This window comes from Cimex lectularius, unplaced genomic scaffold (genome assembly GCF_000648675.2).
Source record: "Cimex lectularius strain Harlan isolate CLEC.00 unplaced genomic scaffold, Clec_2.1 scaffold245, whole genome shotgun sequence".
NCBI classification, from domain to species: Eukaryota; Metazoa; Arthropoda; class Insecta; order Hemiptera; family Cimicidae; genus Cimex; species Cimex lectularius.
The window spans coordinates 1-16860 of NW_019394224.1; the positions used below are offsets into that span (position 1 = coordinate 1).

Genomic DNA, 16860 nt, shown 5'->3' on the forward strand with positions numbered 1-16860 from the left:
CTCAATAAAGATCGAAACGTTGGCACGATAAATAAAATGTTTTTCTGAAACCTACGTCACACCAGACCGCATCTCACGATCTCCGAATAATCATTATTATATCCTATCATTTTTATCCCTCGATCCTAAGGTTGGCATTTTCTAAGATTGTCCCCTATTTTATTTTATTTATTAAATTAACCACAATGGTGAAAAATAATTTTTCTATCATTGTTTTTAGTATTTTGATATGTGAATTGTTGTTTTTATATGTTAATTATTTATAAGCAAGGATTTATAAATATCTAAATAAGTACTTGAAAAAGAAATTGTAAACTAACACAGGTGTAGACAATATTATGTACTATCAATTCGACTATGGTTATGTTTTTTTATGTTTATAAATTGAACGGAAGCTTTACATGATGTGGAGAATTTCTATGTTTCTGTGACCTAACACCTGATTAATACACACCCCAATGAACCAATCCATCTCTTAACAAAATTTTTTTCTCAGTTAAATTTACCTTAATAACTACTTCTTTAATAGATTAGGAATGCAAAATAAAGTCACCTTATGCTGGGTCATGTGGGAAAAGTGGGCAAAGAGGGAGCGGACGAAACGAAAGGGGCTGCTACACCTGTGATAAATCCGGAGGCCTTCTGTGGCATAGGATTACACACTATCCATGAACACTTCAGAAAGAAGGATAAAAAGAAATGAGGGAACAATGGAACCTATTCATTGAGCACAAACTATCCAAGGGCCTCTTAACTAACTTGGGAAGGAAAGAGGTAACAGAATGTATTAAACGGAGCAGGAAAAAATTGCTTGCCCTAACGGGATTCCTAACAAAACCCTAGAGACTAAATGGGCATTTGTTATAACCCAACAAGGCACGTGCAGATTCTGTAAAGTAGCAGAGGAGAAAATAAGTACATCTACTAACAAACTGTGGTGCTACAATTGCCCGCAGGAAGAAGTGTTTTGGGACATATGTCGTACTGTAGAAGAGATTCACTGAAACAGGGCCTGCTAATCAAGTTCCTTGATGAACTAGGACTTTAAGCACAGAACGGGGAATATAATAGCTCTTTAAGGACGCAGTATAATACGCACCTCGACTAATACATCTATTTATCTACTATTATTTCTTCGATTCGGCTAATTTTAACTTTTAATTGCTTAAATTAAAAGAAAGATTTTCATAAAAAATAAAATAAAGTTTCCCTAGTCGCTTTACCAACGAGAGAAACATGCGAAATCAATTTTTGACGTTATCAACTCAAAGTAAATTTAAGTGTCTTAACTTGGCTAAGGCACAGACGTACATGCAATTACCAAAGTTATGAAGACATATTTCTAGTGCTGGATATCCAGGAAATCATCAATTAACCACCCTCAAGGCAAAACTGGATTAGCCGAATTTCAGCCAAATGAAGTAAGTGCATATTCCGGTAAGTCTTTAGGCCTGACAGACTGTGTATAATCGATTAAGTCGAAACGTGATGTGCCTTTTTAAACACCTCGAAACACCGAAAATTTTGGTCGTTCCAAAGGTCTAAACTTTAAAATCTCAATCTTGATAAGTACAGTTTTTTACTTACCCGGGTTCACCTCGAGGGTGCGGAATTATACTTGGTAAATATTAAAGAACTACGACAGAAGTGAACAGGACCAATGCGAATCATATCATTTAGAAAATCCATACCCACCAACATTCTATTTATATATACTACCAATATTGTCTCACCGAATTCTAGCTAATTAATATTTTTATCGTAGTAAGTTTGTCTGCCATGCCTATTGTAAGAACAAACTGATAGCGTTTTCATCTTGATTTTCATTGATTTTTATTAATAATTTTTAGTGTAATAATGAATAGTAAAAATCTACATTAATTAAAGGAAATTATTCTTAATAAAGAATTACCATTAAATTATTTTTACTGCTTTTTTATAAGTTTTTTATGAAATAGTTCGTTCACATAATCAGGTAATATTGTATAAATAAACAGAGTTTGCGTCAATAAAACTGCTGTGTAGTTAATCGGGAGGAATGAAAGTTTCCAGTGCTGGGTGATAAAGCCAACCAGTGGGATTTTTTGCTGTTTTTTGTAACTTGAAAAGCTATCGCCCGGAACCAACTCTAACAAAATACATTCAACTTAACATCGACCAGCCGGTCTGCAGAATCTGGGAGTTTAATTAGCCGACAGTTTCCTTTCCGCCACGGCTTGTACGTAATCGATGCTCTTTTTCTCATCATCTACATTTGGTTTTGTTTTAAAACAATAGTATAATAATAAGAAAAAGGGTTTTACCTCTATTCTTGATGCCCGATGCTTCCCGGAACACGATTTCCGATCTGTCTTCCCTCTTCCATGTTATGTCCGGTGTCGGATATCCGCTCGCTTTGCAAACAAGTGTGACTGATCCACCTTCCGGGACCATGACGTCGTCTGAGCTTTCCTCGTCGATTATATCAGGCGGCACTACCACGTCGAGAAAACCCATCTGGAAAAAACCAAACATGAGCAGCCAAAAACAATCTTTTCTAAATGAAATAAATAGAAAATTTTTATTTGACTTTTATATATTATTGTAACACTTAAGAAAGGTGTTTACGTTACACATTATCACTAGAATGCAGGTCCATCTGTGCGTAGGCTTTTGTTTATCAAAAACTCTACAGTCCGGTCTTGATTTCGTATACAATTTGAGAAATTGTGTAATTTAAGAAAGAAAATATCATATATTTATTTTTGCAGTTCTTCTCTTTCGGATCGTAACTGTCTCTGTAGATTTTAGACAGCCCCTCAAAAACAAAAACGATAAAAATTTGAAAAATGTTTTTGCAATTGCAAAGACAATCAAAAAAGGCTTTTATCTTTTAAACGACTGTTAAATGACATGCTGATCTATATGACAATAATATGATGATTATATTTTTTAGAAAAATTAATAGAAAATGCTATCATTCATGTCTTAAATCCCTAGTTCTTTATTTCACATTAGAAATGATCATTTGTTCTGTCTTTCTCAATCTTCTTAAACTCTCTCTTACTCTCTCTCTCTCTCTCTCTCTCTCTCTCTCTCTCTCTCTCTTCTGCTATGTTCTTGTCTGACTTTCTTTTTTCTCTTTCGATCTCTTTCTCTTGCATCTTNCTTTCTCCCTCCCCCTCTCTAAGAGTAAAAATGTAAATAAAATCTTTACAATTGTAGCAGAACGGAGTAAAAATCATGGATTAAAATTGAATCCATACAAGTGATCATGCATAATATTAGGAAAAGTTCAACTCATTAACAAAATAAATAAAATTAGTTTTTGATAGAGTAGAACTAAAAATTCAGAATCGCGTAAAAAAATCTTCCTATGCACTGTTCATCAAATTTAGATTGGCAGAAACAAATTGATGTCATTAAGGAAAAACTATATACATGTATTTATATCGTAAATAACTTGTTAAAATATAAAAATATTAACCAAAAATCAATGGCATGAGCGGGATTCGAACCCACGATCTTCGGCTATATACGCCGCTGCTCTACCACTTGACCTGTCGTGACCTCGATCCACTTTATCTCAACTAAAAACCTTAATTAATTGTAATATATTAATTGGGCAAGCGGACCACGAAATTAGTGAATTTAATGATTTAAAATGAAGTATACTTCACTAAAGCTCTCCGTAGCCAATTCATTCGTCGCCGAGAATCCAATCCGATTACACGACATTTGAAAAATGGCAAAAAGGAGGTAAAACTCAAAAGGTGGGGTTGAGATAGGAAGTTTATGTCCGAGTGGATCGAGGTCACGATAGCTCAAGTGGTAGAGCAGCGGCGTATCTAGCCGAAGATCGTGGGTTCGAATCCCGCTCGTGCCATTGACTTTTTTATCTCAACTAAAAACCTTAATTAATCGTAATATATTAATTGGCCAAGCGGACCACGAAATTAGTGAATTTATACAAGACCATATCTCACGTACTTTTTTATAAATTATGTCCAATACAAATTATAACCATACAATAATTTGATAACAATTATTAAAAATTTGTCTAACCTAAAGGATGATGACCGTTTGTATGGTAAATTTAAAGTACATGGTATTTTAAAAATCGAAGATCTTTTAAAAATTAGTGCTTGTAACTTTCATACAAAAACCGAAACAATAATGATCCAAGAACCATAATTTTTAGCTAATCAAATCATATTCCCTAATATTTTCCATGATATAAATGTAAGATCTTCTAATAATATAATTACAAAAGGCATAGAACAAACCCTTACTGAAATTTGTTTATTAGAAAAAGTACAGTATTTAAAGTAATGTACAAAAATTACTTAATGGATGAATATTTATAATTAAAATAAACTTTTGTAAATAAAAGTAAAAAAATTTACTGCAACGTTCATTTCAAAAAAGTAATATGAATTAATAAAAATGTAATTGTTTTGTTTTGTAATCATCGTATATTCCTATTTATATAAATAAAAATTGTCTTATAAACTTACTTTTGATTTTCTTTTATTATATTTTGTTTTTGCTTTATTATTAATTACTTATCTTGTAAATTTATGCCCTATAAATTTATAAAGTTATAAAAAAATTACGTTCAAATTTTTAGAAAAAAAATTAAAATTTTTGAACGACCAAAGGAGTGTAAATTATAATACATGTTTAATGTAAACTGTACAACTCACGTTATGTGACAAAACGATCCAAGAGACCTAAGTATGCATGAAAAAATGTAACCATTAATCAATCTGTCTATTGCCTTTCTTTTTCCCTCTGTCCCTTTCTCTCTCTCACTCTCTCTCTCTCTCCCTCTCTCTCTCTCTCTTGCCATCTTCCTGCCTACGTCATTCTGTTTTTTCTCTCTCTCTCACTTTCTCTCTATCTTCCTGTCTTTTGTCTTTCTTTTTCATTTCCTTTCTCTCTTTTTCTCCGTTTGTCAGTTTCTCTCTTTTGCGCTCTTATTTGTTTTCTCTTTCGTTCACTTTTGATCTTTGTTGGGGTTTTTCTTCAAAATTTAGTACTTAAAAATTAGTTTAAAACAGTCTGCTATATACGGTTTTCTTTCCTTTTGAACGGAGTCTTGTAACAATTTCGTTCAAATTGATCAATTTTTTATTTTTTGGAACAAGGTATATAATACCAGAGCATCAACAACGGGTATGCTTCGCTGATTGGTTGAAGCGCCGAACACTTCGGGGATTGATTCAACCGCAGTCAGTTTTCTCGGATTTTTCATGAGATCGGAGGTTTTTTTTGGTCGAAAGAAATTTGTGGATTTGAGCCATCAACTTGGAGTCATCGCTTTCTCAATCCTCAGTTTTGTCGACTTGGCATCATTCCTTTTTTTCAACGCCTGTGAGCCATTTCGTTGTTTTGTTAATGAATATGTTTGGTTATTTATTTCTTGTTTAACAAAAATTGGAATAAAACGAGGAGTCAAAATGGAAAGTTTGTGGCATGGACGATCGAAGTCACGGTAGCTCAAATGGCAGAGCAGCGGCGCATTTAGTCGAAGGACATGGGTACGAATCCCGCTCGTGACACTGCCTTCTTTATCTCAACCAAGACCTTTCATAAAAATAATAATTAATTGAAACAAGTTACTTCATAAATTCATAAATTTTATTTTGAGATCGTAAGATGTGGTCTGGTGTGACATAGGTTTAGAAAAATATTTTCTTTATCGTCCCAACGTTTCGATCTTTACTGAGATCATCTTCTGTGCCTGAGATTTATAAACATTCTTTAAATTCTACAGCATATAGGACGTGAAAAAATTAATTTATACAATGTTAGAAATTTTAGCTCAATCAAATTATTTGTACTTACTCAAAGCGTTTGTTTTTTGTGTAAATGAGTAATTCTTGTCTGTCGTGTTGAGAGTGCCATCGAGATATTGATGTAGGTTGGATTTTGAAGGGGTGTAGAAAGAAGTAGATAGGAAAACATTTTTATATGAGGAGTCGGCTTGTTTGAGATGAAAGAAGACGACAATGGGAAAAAATGGGTAATGGTTCGCCCTGATTATCCTTTCAGGATTTTGTAGAAGGAGATAATTAGGGAAAGGAAAGCCAAATTGTTGAAGAATAAGACTATGTAGAAATGTTTGATGTAAGAAATGTACAGATTGTTTTATATGTTATATTAACATATTCGAATATCGCCAATGACACAAATTTTTCATTTCGAAAGTTCTTTTTTTATAATTGTAATCAAAAGTCTTAATTTTTTCGTTCCTTTGCCATTATACTTCAGACGGGGAAGATCCTCAAAAAAGTATATTTTAATTTTGTTTGTTTTGTCAATAACACGACATAGTGGCGTCATGGATAAAAAGTAAAAAATATTATAAACTTTCTCGTTTTGTTTGTGCTTCGATTATATTTCTTTTCCCGCTGTTCTCATAATAATACAAAAACAAATCGTTCTGATAAATATGTTTATGTTTTTTTACACTAGTTTTTAAACAAGTATGGGATTCCAAGGGGTGTTTCTAATTGGTGGGAACACAAGGGTAGACGTTCTTCTGATCAAAATTGGAGAGGTAAAGCGGAGGTAATAGGAAAATTATGTTAGGGGTTTCGGTTCTTCGGTTACTCCTTTGGGAAAGAGTTGTTTGCGGACTGGACTTTGAAACAGTATCCATCAGCGGTGGGTGCGGCCGCAAGGGTTGGGCCAGAGACAAAGTTGCGGGGTAGCCTCTATTAATTAGGTGTCTTGGAGGCGGCTGATTAGGTTGGCCGCGGTGCCCCACGTCTAGGCCATCACTCCGCCTCCGGCCCGCAAAGTATTGAATTAGTTTACTGAGGTTAATACGTAAACCTTATCCCGGCAGAAAAGACGGTATGAACCGACGGAGAACGCAGACCAGACATTCCTGAACGTGCTTAGTGGAATTTCTTATTAATATCACGGATGTTGGATCCGCCACCCGTCGGAAATAGATTGCTTCGGATATTATCAAATGTCCTGCCATGACATATCTTTTATCGATAAATTTGTTATAAGTTTTTACTAGGAAGTTGCATTGAAAATAGACGCTTGACAGTTGATCGTTAACTACTAGAAACGTACTAGAAAGAAAGCTGTAAAAATTTAATTACAGACACATTAGTCAGCTACATAATGCACAGTTGTATAAAACTTTCCGTAAAATGGGTGTCGTGAATTAAGCCGTCAGGTTACGAAAAATGCTTATTTAACCTTGAGACCTACTTATTAAGACAATACCAAGGAATATTCAGAATCTTGTTTGAAATATTCTAGAATAAGGATTAGTCATATACTTCTTTTTTGCTTTTAGTTTTTCTTTTCACAATTTGTTCCAAAATTAATAGCAAATTGTGACCAAAACAAAAAATAAGTTATGCAGAATTCCAATTTAGAAATCGCTAACCAAGGAAATACAGCTACTAGGTCCTATTGTAGAAGGAAGGTTATTAAAACAAACAAAATCATTTCCTACTGAAATTCAAATTTAGTTGGATTTTTTGAATGTAAGCATTTTGCAAGTAAATTCTGCATATGCATGGACATACATATCGCACACCCACAAGAAAAGTGACACAACTTTAAAAAAATTACAGGAGAGAGATGAAAGTTTACTTCTTTTACTGTATCAAGCACACCCAATTCCGGTTGTTGGCAATAAAAACAATGAAGAGAAAAACGCAGCATAGGAACTAGGAATGCTGTTAGATTCAATTAAAGACACGCAATCTTCTTTTCTTCACATAAAATATAATTGTGGTAATTCAATATCCACCATATTTTGTATGTTTATACTTATTTACATACAATAAACTTACACTTTTCGAGAATGAAGACAGTTTTCGCCAATTCAAAAGTGTCACCTGGTGCTGCCTAGCAGCTAAGCGTCTACCTACAGTCGTATCATTTTTCTTATAGCACCACACGCTGAATAATTAAAAATAAAACCCTAAATAATCCAGTTTTTAGAATTTTTCGACTTCTGCCACTTTGAGATGAGCGTACCACTTCTCGAAATCCGCTGGTAAGTACAACTTTTTTTACTTTACAGTAAAATACCGGCAAAGCTCGAGAATCACTCATCTCGAGTGTTAGCAGTGCGGGGTCAAACCTAGGTCCGTCCATTTTCAACACAAACAATTTGGAGGAACGATATGTTAGTTTGTTCAAGAGATACTTTGTGTGACTGACATATTTGATCCTGAAGTTAGGCCAAAATAAGTCGTTTGCTTTATCGCGCTCAGGGAAGGACAGTCACATGTCAAGGCATTTGGATACCTTGAGTTTATCGTCAGCATGGGCATAAACGACTTACAACAATCACGGGTTGGTCAAGATGAGCTTGCACTAATTGCTTTATTACCATTGTTTTCTCAGGATTTATTACTACCTTTTGATCATGAGACCAAAGTAATCTATTCATGAATGATGGAGCTTTTCAGACAGCAGACATCTAATCAATATGTTCTGACAAGAATACAGCGTTCTCTGGTTAGAAAAACATCCTGCCCGCACTTTTTTTAAACGAGGGTTAGCGACAGCAGAGGTCATATAAACCCTCAGTGTGCAGGTGTTTTTGAAAAAATCCCATCTGTAAGTATGTAGCGTTCGAATGCAGGGCCGCTGGATTCGAACCCGGGACCTTCACTGAGCGCCGTGTCAACGCCTAAACCGTTGCGACGCATCCCCATACTTATTGTATTTATCATTTCGTTTACGTAAATATTGTACAAAAGAGGGCTCTAGAACACTACCTTGTGGTACTCCACCATTAATTTTAAAAAGTCAATTGATTAAAAAAAATATTAGTTAAATAGCTCTGAAAAAAATTAAATTAGTTTTTTTTCTAGCATTCCAAAAACTTATAATGGCCAATAGTATCAAATACCTTACTATAATCTACATAAAGCAGTTTTGATGTAGTTGGTTATTTATGTAGTCACAGAAGTCTAATAATAGCAAGCAATAGTTGCTGTGCCTTTTCATTTTGGAAAACCATATTGACATAAGACTATATAGTAATTGTTACATGAGCACTTTGTCATTTTTTGTTTTATGCATTTTTCTTGTTGTCCTGTAGTTGTTCCTGTAGTTGTTGTACATTGACTATTTTTATTCTTACCAGTTCTTACCAAAATTTTTCACTTGAGTAAATTCCCGTTTTAATTAATGAGTTGATTAACTGATGATTGTAAGTAGGACAAGGCATTGGTTTTGATATCCACAGTTTTGATGCTATCAAATACTAAAAACCCTTTGGCTACAATACCTCATAAGTCATTATTTTTCTGTACAAAAGAAATAAAATATAACCTAATCGAGATATAGCATATATTAATTTTTTACAATAAAAGCCTTACTTAGGTTAAAACCATCTTTGGCAATAAATTTTTGATTTACGAATATTTTTTATATTTGTATTTTATTTGTGAATAAATACTAAAGAAGTAAATATAGTTTTGAAAAAAATTAGTTAGACGTCGTTTATAAAGAAATACTGTTTGTACAACTGCGCTTTTCCCATCATATTAACAGCATTAGTCAATAATAAATATTATATATATTGTGTTTACGCCGAAACGTAATTTAGTCTATTCTCTTGTTAAAATAAGTTAATTAAATAAAGTCTTATTACAATTCAATTGTTATCTTTATTTTAAGCCTCCGACCTCTGATTGGCCTGCCGAATGAAGAGAGGCTTAGTTGGCGAACGGTGTGAGGCTCTTCTCTTGTTTTTTCAGTCAGTTGTTCGGTACCCTTTCGTTTTTCTCTCTGGCCGTGCGCCTCAATTTAAAAACTTAGTTAACGTCTTTCCTTCTCAACGTATTTCTCCTTCGTATCGTAATACGAGAAAATTATCTTCCAGAAAGCGCTGTTTATGTTTCACAGTCAAATTGTCAACCACATTTTCTCAACATTCCCGAAGGGCGTTATTCTGCTGGAGCGAATTGTAAGGTAAGTGAAGCATTCCTACTCTCGGCAAGTGATTTTCTCGCTTTCCTTTATGTTGTTTATTTTAGAGTTCAAATAGTTTATTTTTTTAAATTTTAATTACAATAAGCCTATGGCTTAATCATATTGAAACGATTAATTTTCAATATTTAAGGAAGACATAATTTATGAAATTTGAAACATGAAAACAATTACACGTTCGAAACATCATCTTCACCAACAAGTTCACAAAATATCATTGATCCAGGTAAATGTATAAGGTAAGCTAAAGTGACGTTCTTTTGTAAGATACTTGTCGGCGTGTGTGTGTGTGTGTGTGTGGGTGGACGTGTGTGTGTATTAATCCTCCTAGTTTGTCCTTCTTCGACACATGATCAATTTGAGCTAATAGTTAACTATTACAACTTTTTTCCTATATTTATTATTAATTGTATAGTTATATACAAATCTGACAGATATGACAGACTAGGAGGCATTGGGGAGAGAAACCAACCAGTGCTGGAACTCTCTTTTATTTAATTATAACTATAGAAGAAAGATTTTTATGAAATTAAACAACAATGAAGATAGAATTCGTTATAAGTGTTGTTTCATGACGTTATCAAGCTTGTACCGCCTTCTCCTAAACTGTACTACTTTCCTTCATTCATATAATTTGAAACCAGTGGCAGAACACATATGTACAGGAAACTCTCCTTGAAATTATTCGGTTCCGCTTTGCCCTCGGGGAATTTGAGGTTACTTGAATTCCAAGTTGTTTGCAGGTATAATTGTAATTAAAACTGAGGGGTACGGGGGTGAATGTTTAAATGAGATATGTATTTATTGGTTTCTGTCAGGAATTATTTTTCACCAATGATGAAATAGACGGTCTTTTTAGTGTAAATGCGTTTGATATTGTTTCGTTTTCAGTTGTTAAATAAACTGCTTATTATTGTATTTTTTTGTTGTGCTATATGAGCTTTTGCCTCGAACGTTAACCATCCTATCTTGACTTGTGTCATTCACAAAAAATTTAAATTTTTAATCTAATAGTTATTCAGATATTGTGAGATGCGGTCGGGTGTGATGTAGGTTTCAGAAAAACATTTTCTGAATCTCTACACACTTTTAATCTAAGCTACGATACTGATAGAGGTTTTTGATTCTTCTCGATAAAGTTTGCTATACAATTATAAATAAATAAATACTTAATAAGTAAATAAAACAATACAAAAACTCAAATTTTAACCAAAAAAAGTTAAAAAGTTTAAGGATTGACCTGTTAGACGTCGATTATAAGTTTATACAAATGACATTTTTTAAATGTTTTTTCCTATCCAAATTTGGATCATTGATAGCCATATCATCTTAACATTGTGACACTAGTTTGTCTTGTTTATCAGCCTAACGAAAGTGTCAAATTAAGGGTGACAAGTCCACATCTATTTTACTATCAACGTAGTATTCATAATATTTAGGTTTTTAAATATTTTTAGAATCAGATCAAAATGAAGGGCTACTTGTAAAAATGTTAGTATGCATGATAGGTGTTGGTCAGCGAGTGGGTGAACTCATGCTGAACCGGCATAGGGTCACTTATTTGGTAACTCTCACTAATGATGGCGCAAAGCAGAAACGGGCCTGAGTAATTCAACAGAGGCGCGACTGAAGACGGATCCAAAAAGTGACCCTATGTCCGTTCAGTATGAAAAATGTTAGGATTTTGATATAAAAGATTCCCAGGAAATAAAAACATTTTTAACACAACAAAAATATTATAAAGATTACAACCTTGTGAACTTAGATGTGGTGTCAATGTTCACAAACGTTCAAGTACCTGAATCCATCAACAGAATAATAGAAAAATAACAAATAATAAATTATGTACAGACATACATAAAGAAGAATTTCTCAAAACTTTAACCATACGCTTAAATAATTCGTAATTCAAATATAATAATATTTGGCTAATATGTAAAGATCATAAGGCAAAAAAAATGTAATAATAAAATATTTTAAAAAAAGGCTTTTCTTTGAGTACCTGTTTATCCCCCACAGTAGCAGATAAATTTTTGAATAATTTAATTTTATATTTTACAGAAAACAAAAGCCAGAATACACTTCTTAAAAAAGCACGTTGATGCCAACAAGATTTCAACAAATCGCAGAGACTGAATCGAGAAAAAAGTACATAACATTTCTAACTAAAAATATATATAGAGCAGAAAAACAAAGTTTCAACATGTATAAAAAAAAACCTACCACTAGTAATAGAATACTGAACTATCTGTTAACTTATTAATTTCAACAAGAATTAACTTAGTAACAAACCTAGTCAGTGTTAAATATTAGTGATTGTATATTCTTCAAAAATAATTTAAAAATTCTACATACAACGTTAGTAGAAAATAATTATCCTTGACTTAATCAACAATATTGTCAAAAAATGACGTAATATATATTACAACAAATGAGAAATTTTCAAAGTAGAAAAAACAGATAATCTAGATAATATGTATTATGGTATTGTATGTATTGAAGGTCTAACCGAAAAAATAATTAATACTAAATGTATTATTAAAAAATCTATTCTTTGAAATATTAAACAAATTTTTTAATTAATTAAAGATTTTAGTTGAGATAAAAAAGTCAATGTCACGAGCGGGATTCGAACCCACGACTTTCGGCTAGATACGCCGCTACTCTACCACCTCAGTCATGATATCTGACTTTTTTATCTTAACTAAAAACCTTAATTGAAAGATATTAAATGGTCAAGCGGACCACAAAAACTAGTGAATTGACTAAACAAATTGTTAAACGTTGGGAATGTAATGTACTTGATAAAATAACATGTAGATATAAAAAAGTATAAATAGGCAAAACAGTATAATTATTAAACAATAAAAGAAAACACCGTGAAAAAAATGTAAAAAAATAAATCTGGAAAAACAGGCCTATCAAAAATTTAATCGCAAAAAATCCTGAAATCGATTTCAATAATATTAAAATTGTAGAACAAGAAAATAATAGTAAAAACTTACAATGGTTAGAAACAACTTATATTAATATATTAGACAACCCGTAAATATGTAAAAAGACAAAGAAAAGATATGCAACCATTATAGAAATTTAATTAGTATATTTAGAGAAAATAATTAAAAAAAAAGAGCGAAAAAAGACACAAATATGTCCTACATTCGAGAGAAATAGACCTTCCATCGTTAAAAAAAGCCAATCGTCTGTTGACACCCAAAATGTTAAGATCGATGGTTTGTAAAATGGTTTAAAAATCAGTTTTGTTGTTGTTTTTACGTGTTAAAAATGTTGATTTATAAAAATTTTAGAAAAATATACTGAGGAGGAGTTGGAAAGAGCCTCGAAATGCATTTATGTAAAAAACTAAAAGTTGGTAAAGCTTATGAAATTTTTATAATCCAGATTATCATCCAGAACAAAAAGATAAGAAAGAAATTATTCATATTATTTTTATATTTTTTGACAACACAAGTTTTTGATAAAAGATCCTTGTTTATTAGAAGTAACCAGTAGGTTTTATTGCTTTACCATAACGAAGATTGATATAAACTTAACTTTCAATTTTCTTTGTTTTTAGTTTAAAACCTTTGTTGTAATTGGGAACTAAACATATTTAATTTTGTTTTATTTATTTCCAGATTTGTGTGTGTGTGTGTGTGTCTTATGTTGAATTCAGTCCCAGTTTGATTTGAAGAATTTTCCAACCAAAGGTATTTGGAGACTGAGTGCTTTGACATTCCAAGGGGGATGCTTTCGGTTTTTTCTACTTGAAAGTGAGACAACATCAAAAAACGATAAAGTCCCACACCCAGTGGACGGCTATTATTTCCGCTGCCGCACTGGATGGGTTCGTGCAGATGGAAGAGGGGAAGAATAGAGAAAAGAAGCGTTCTTGGAGATAATAATTTTCAGAAATATGAAAACCTCCATCGGTTGGTAAATTGCCGAGGAGCATTATTCCTTTCTAAAAGGGTGGTAGGGGGTCGAGAAGTGTTGCCAAACCCATTGAGTCGCGATCAATTCACCACCAGAGCGGCATCAAGTGCCTTTCTTCTCCAAATATGAAGATTAGTCACAATCCTCCCCCTCCCTCACTTTCAACCCCTTTTTCCCTCTCGCCACCCTTTTCGTTTTTTTTGGTTCGTTCGAGAATTCCGGTAATAGAGCTTGATTATTTTACTGATAGCCGGAAGTGGTACCTAATCTTAACTGCATGAAGAATTCGCAATACTGGTTTCTTAGAGCCATTTGTTGGTGTAGCGTGCAAATCAGTTGCTTAAAATACATTTTAATTTAATAAAACAAGTTTTAGTTTTTATTAAATTTTTTTTAAATATTGAAAAATGATAAATTATATTTTATTAATAAGTGTAGTTAACAGTATTATATTCATATTTTAAATATAAAAAGGTTAATTTTAAACATAATACGTAAGTCGAAATGATAAATGATGGGTTTCTAAAAACACGCGTCTCGACATGAATTGCAAAAGTGAACCCGCTGATACCTCCCCCAACGCGACGTTCCAATTAGCAGCTGGTTTTTTAATGGCGCTAAATTTGAATAGGACGCGGAAATTATAACACAAATAAATATTATTATAGTAAATACTGTAAGAAATTAATTATAAATTAGCGATTAAAGATAAACGATAGAAAATTCGAATGATACCTTAATATTATTAAATTACTATAAAAATAATAACAATTAAAATAATTAATTTAAATATTTGGACGTTTAATATTATTTATGTACATATTTAAAATGGGAGGTAGATCAAAATCTGTTATATTATTAATACATTTATCACCATGTTTAATTTTACATTTTTTAATTTCAAATTTCTCAAACTTTAAATTTGAATTGAAATTATATTTTGTTTCTTTTAGATGGTCCTTAAATTCCGAAAATTTGCTCGATTTAGGCAAGTGTTCTTTTACTCTCGTTTTTATTGCCTAAATCGAGCGCCATTAAAAAACCAGCTGCTAATTGGAACGTCGCGTTGGCGGAGGTATCAGCGGATTTACTTTTGTAATTCATGTCGAGAGACGTGGTTGTAGAAGTCCTTCAACCTGATGATGAGTTAAAGGGCTCGAAATCCGGGTCGTTGCAAAGCAACTTACTGTGAGTCGGAACTATCTTTTTAAAAAGGATTTAATACTTAGGTATGTAATTTTCAACTTTCTTATTAATTAACAATTAAATATTTAAATGATTCTGTAAATATTTGATTATGTCACACTTTATAATTATAAAATATTTCTTTTGACTGAATGAAATGAATGAATTCGCAAATAATTAAAGTAAACGTAGTTTTCTGTATAGACATGTGATTTTTAATCTTTCGTTTTTTCATTTATCAACGACTCAATGCGAAATGCTTCGTCACAAAGATAAAACGCGGAAAAATGATTCGTCCGAAAGCTTTTTCAACCTATTGGAAGTATTTTCTTTTTGCGACTTTGATTATGCGAATATTGATTTAGAGTTTGATATTATACAGAAAAATTGTACCATTTGTTTGCTCATCCCAATTCTGAACTATTTTGTTTATCTTATTATTCGTTTTCTTTATTTTCTTTTTTATCAACATTTAACTGGATTTTTACCTGGAAGGGTCGTCACTCCGCGATGTGATGACCTACGGACTATACTTCAGGAGAGATCACTTATTTCGTCGACCGGCTGGTCACTAAATCTCCCTTAATCCGGGGTTAACGGGGTTAGACTCAAACGGGTTTTTTTCGATGACTAGGTCATTTCAGCCCTCAACGCAATTTAAAAACATTGTTTACATTTAACAAATACATTTAGGATGTGGAAAAGTGAATTTGTACAATGCAAAATATATTTTTTATATTTAATCAAAGTATTTCTACTCACTTGACACTCAGATGATCTCAATAAAGATCGAAACGTTGGCACGATAAAGAAAATGTTTTTCTGAAACCTTCATCACACCAGATCGCATCTCACGATTTCTGAATAATTATCGATTAACGGTCACTAATCACCACACACATCTATTATTGCAAATACTCAAATAAAATCCTACAGCACTAGCTGCCCACCGTTTTCAACACCAACACAATTTCGCTTTCAACAATCTAAAAATATTAAACACATAACAAAACAAACATAAACGTAACTTTTTAGAAATGATTTACATGAATAGAGAAAAATACAGCATCAATTACAGAACGGACACATGTAAACTCAGTCGCAGCTACGCTAATATCATTAATCAAATTCAATGTCATTACATAATAAATATTACACCCTTATTAATATTATTTTATAAAATGTACAAATGATTTATTTACAATAAACTTAGTCTTTGTCTTGTCCATTTTAATTGATAATAACGACAAACTATCTACGTTCTTTCTTTTCAATTATGTAGTTATATCCACTAAGCAAAGAAGATATACAAATATGTCCTCATAATAATCACTATTCTAAACACATAACGACCAGAATAATCAAGAACTACAGCTCAATTCTATCAAACGCAAACAAACCAACATACATATCCATTCTATTCGTTCACGGCTTATCACATAAATTAAACACATTTCTCTCTTCTGATAACTTTAAAATAGCCTTCAAAAACTATTCACACTCTTTTTTCGAAAATTAAAGATTCCACACCAATAAAACGTAAGTCTGATGTAATTTACAAAATCAATTGTACAAATTGTCCTGCAACATACGTAGAAATTACTCCCAATATCAGAATAAAGCACATTTAAACTCAGCCGCAGCTACGCTAATATCATAAATCAAATTCAAAATCAATAATATGCATATAGCACACAAAACATATAATACAACTTATAAAACTATCATTACACTCCACTCATCAAACAATTGTACATAGTCTAAATCTCCGACAAT

The 16860-nt window shown here is 32.4% G+C and overlaps 1 protein-coding gene across 1 annotated transcript in view; it reads right to left on the bottom strand.

Annotated features, from left to right (window-relative positions):
• Positions 1-1970: 1970 nt before the first annotated feature.
• Positions 1971-16860, bottom strand: part of LOC112128328 (lachesin-like) — a 58960-nt gene continuing 44070 nt past the window's right edge. The window contains exons 4-5 of the mRNA XM_024230339.1: positions 2304-2496; positions 1971-2248 (exon numbers count right to left, since the gene is read on the bottom strand). Coding sequence (XP_024086107.1) covers positions 2184-2248; positions 2304-2496 — 258 coding nt within the window. The 3' untranslated portion in view covers positions 1971-2183. The remainder of the gene's footprint in view (positions 2249-2303; positions 2497-16860) is intronic.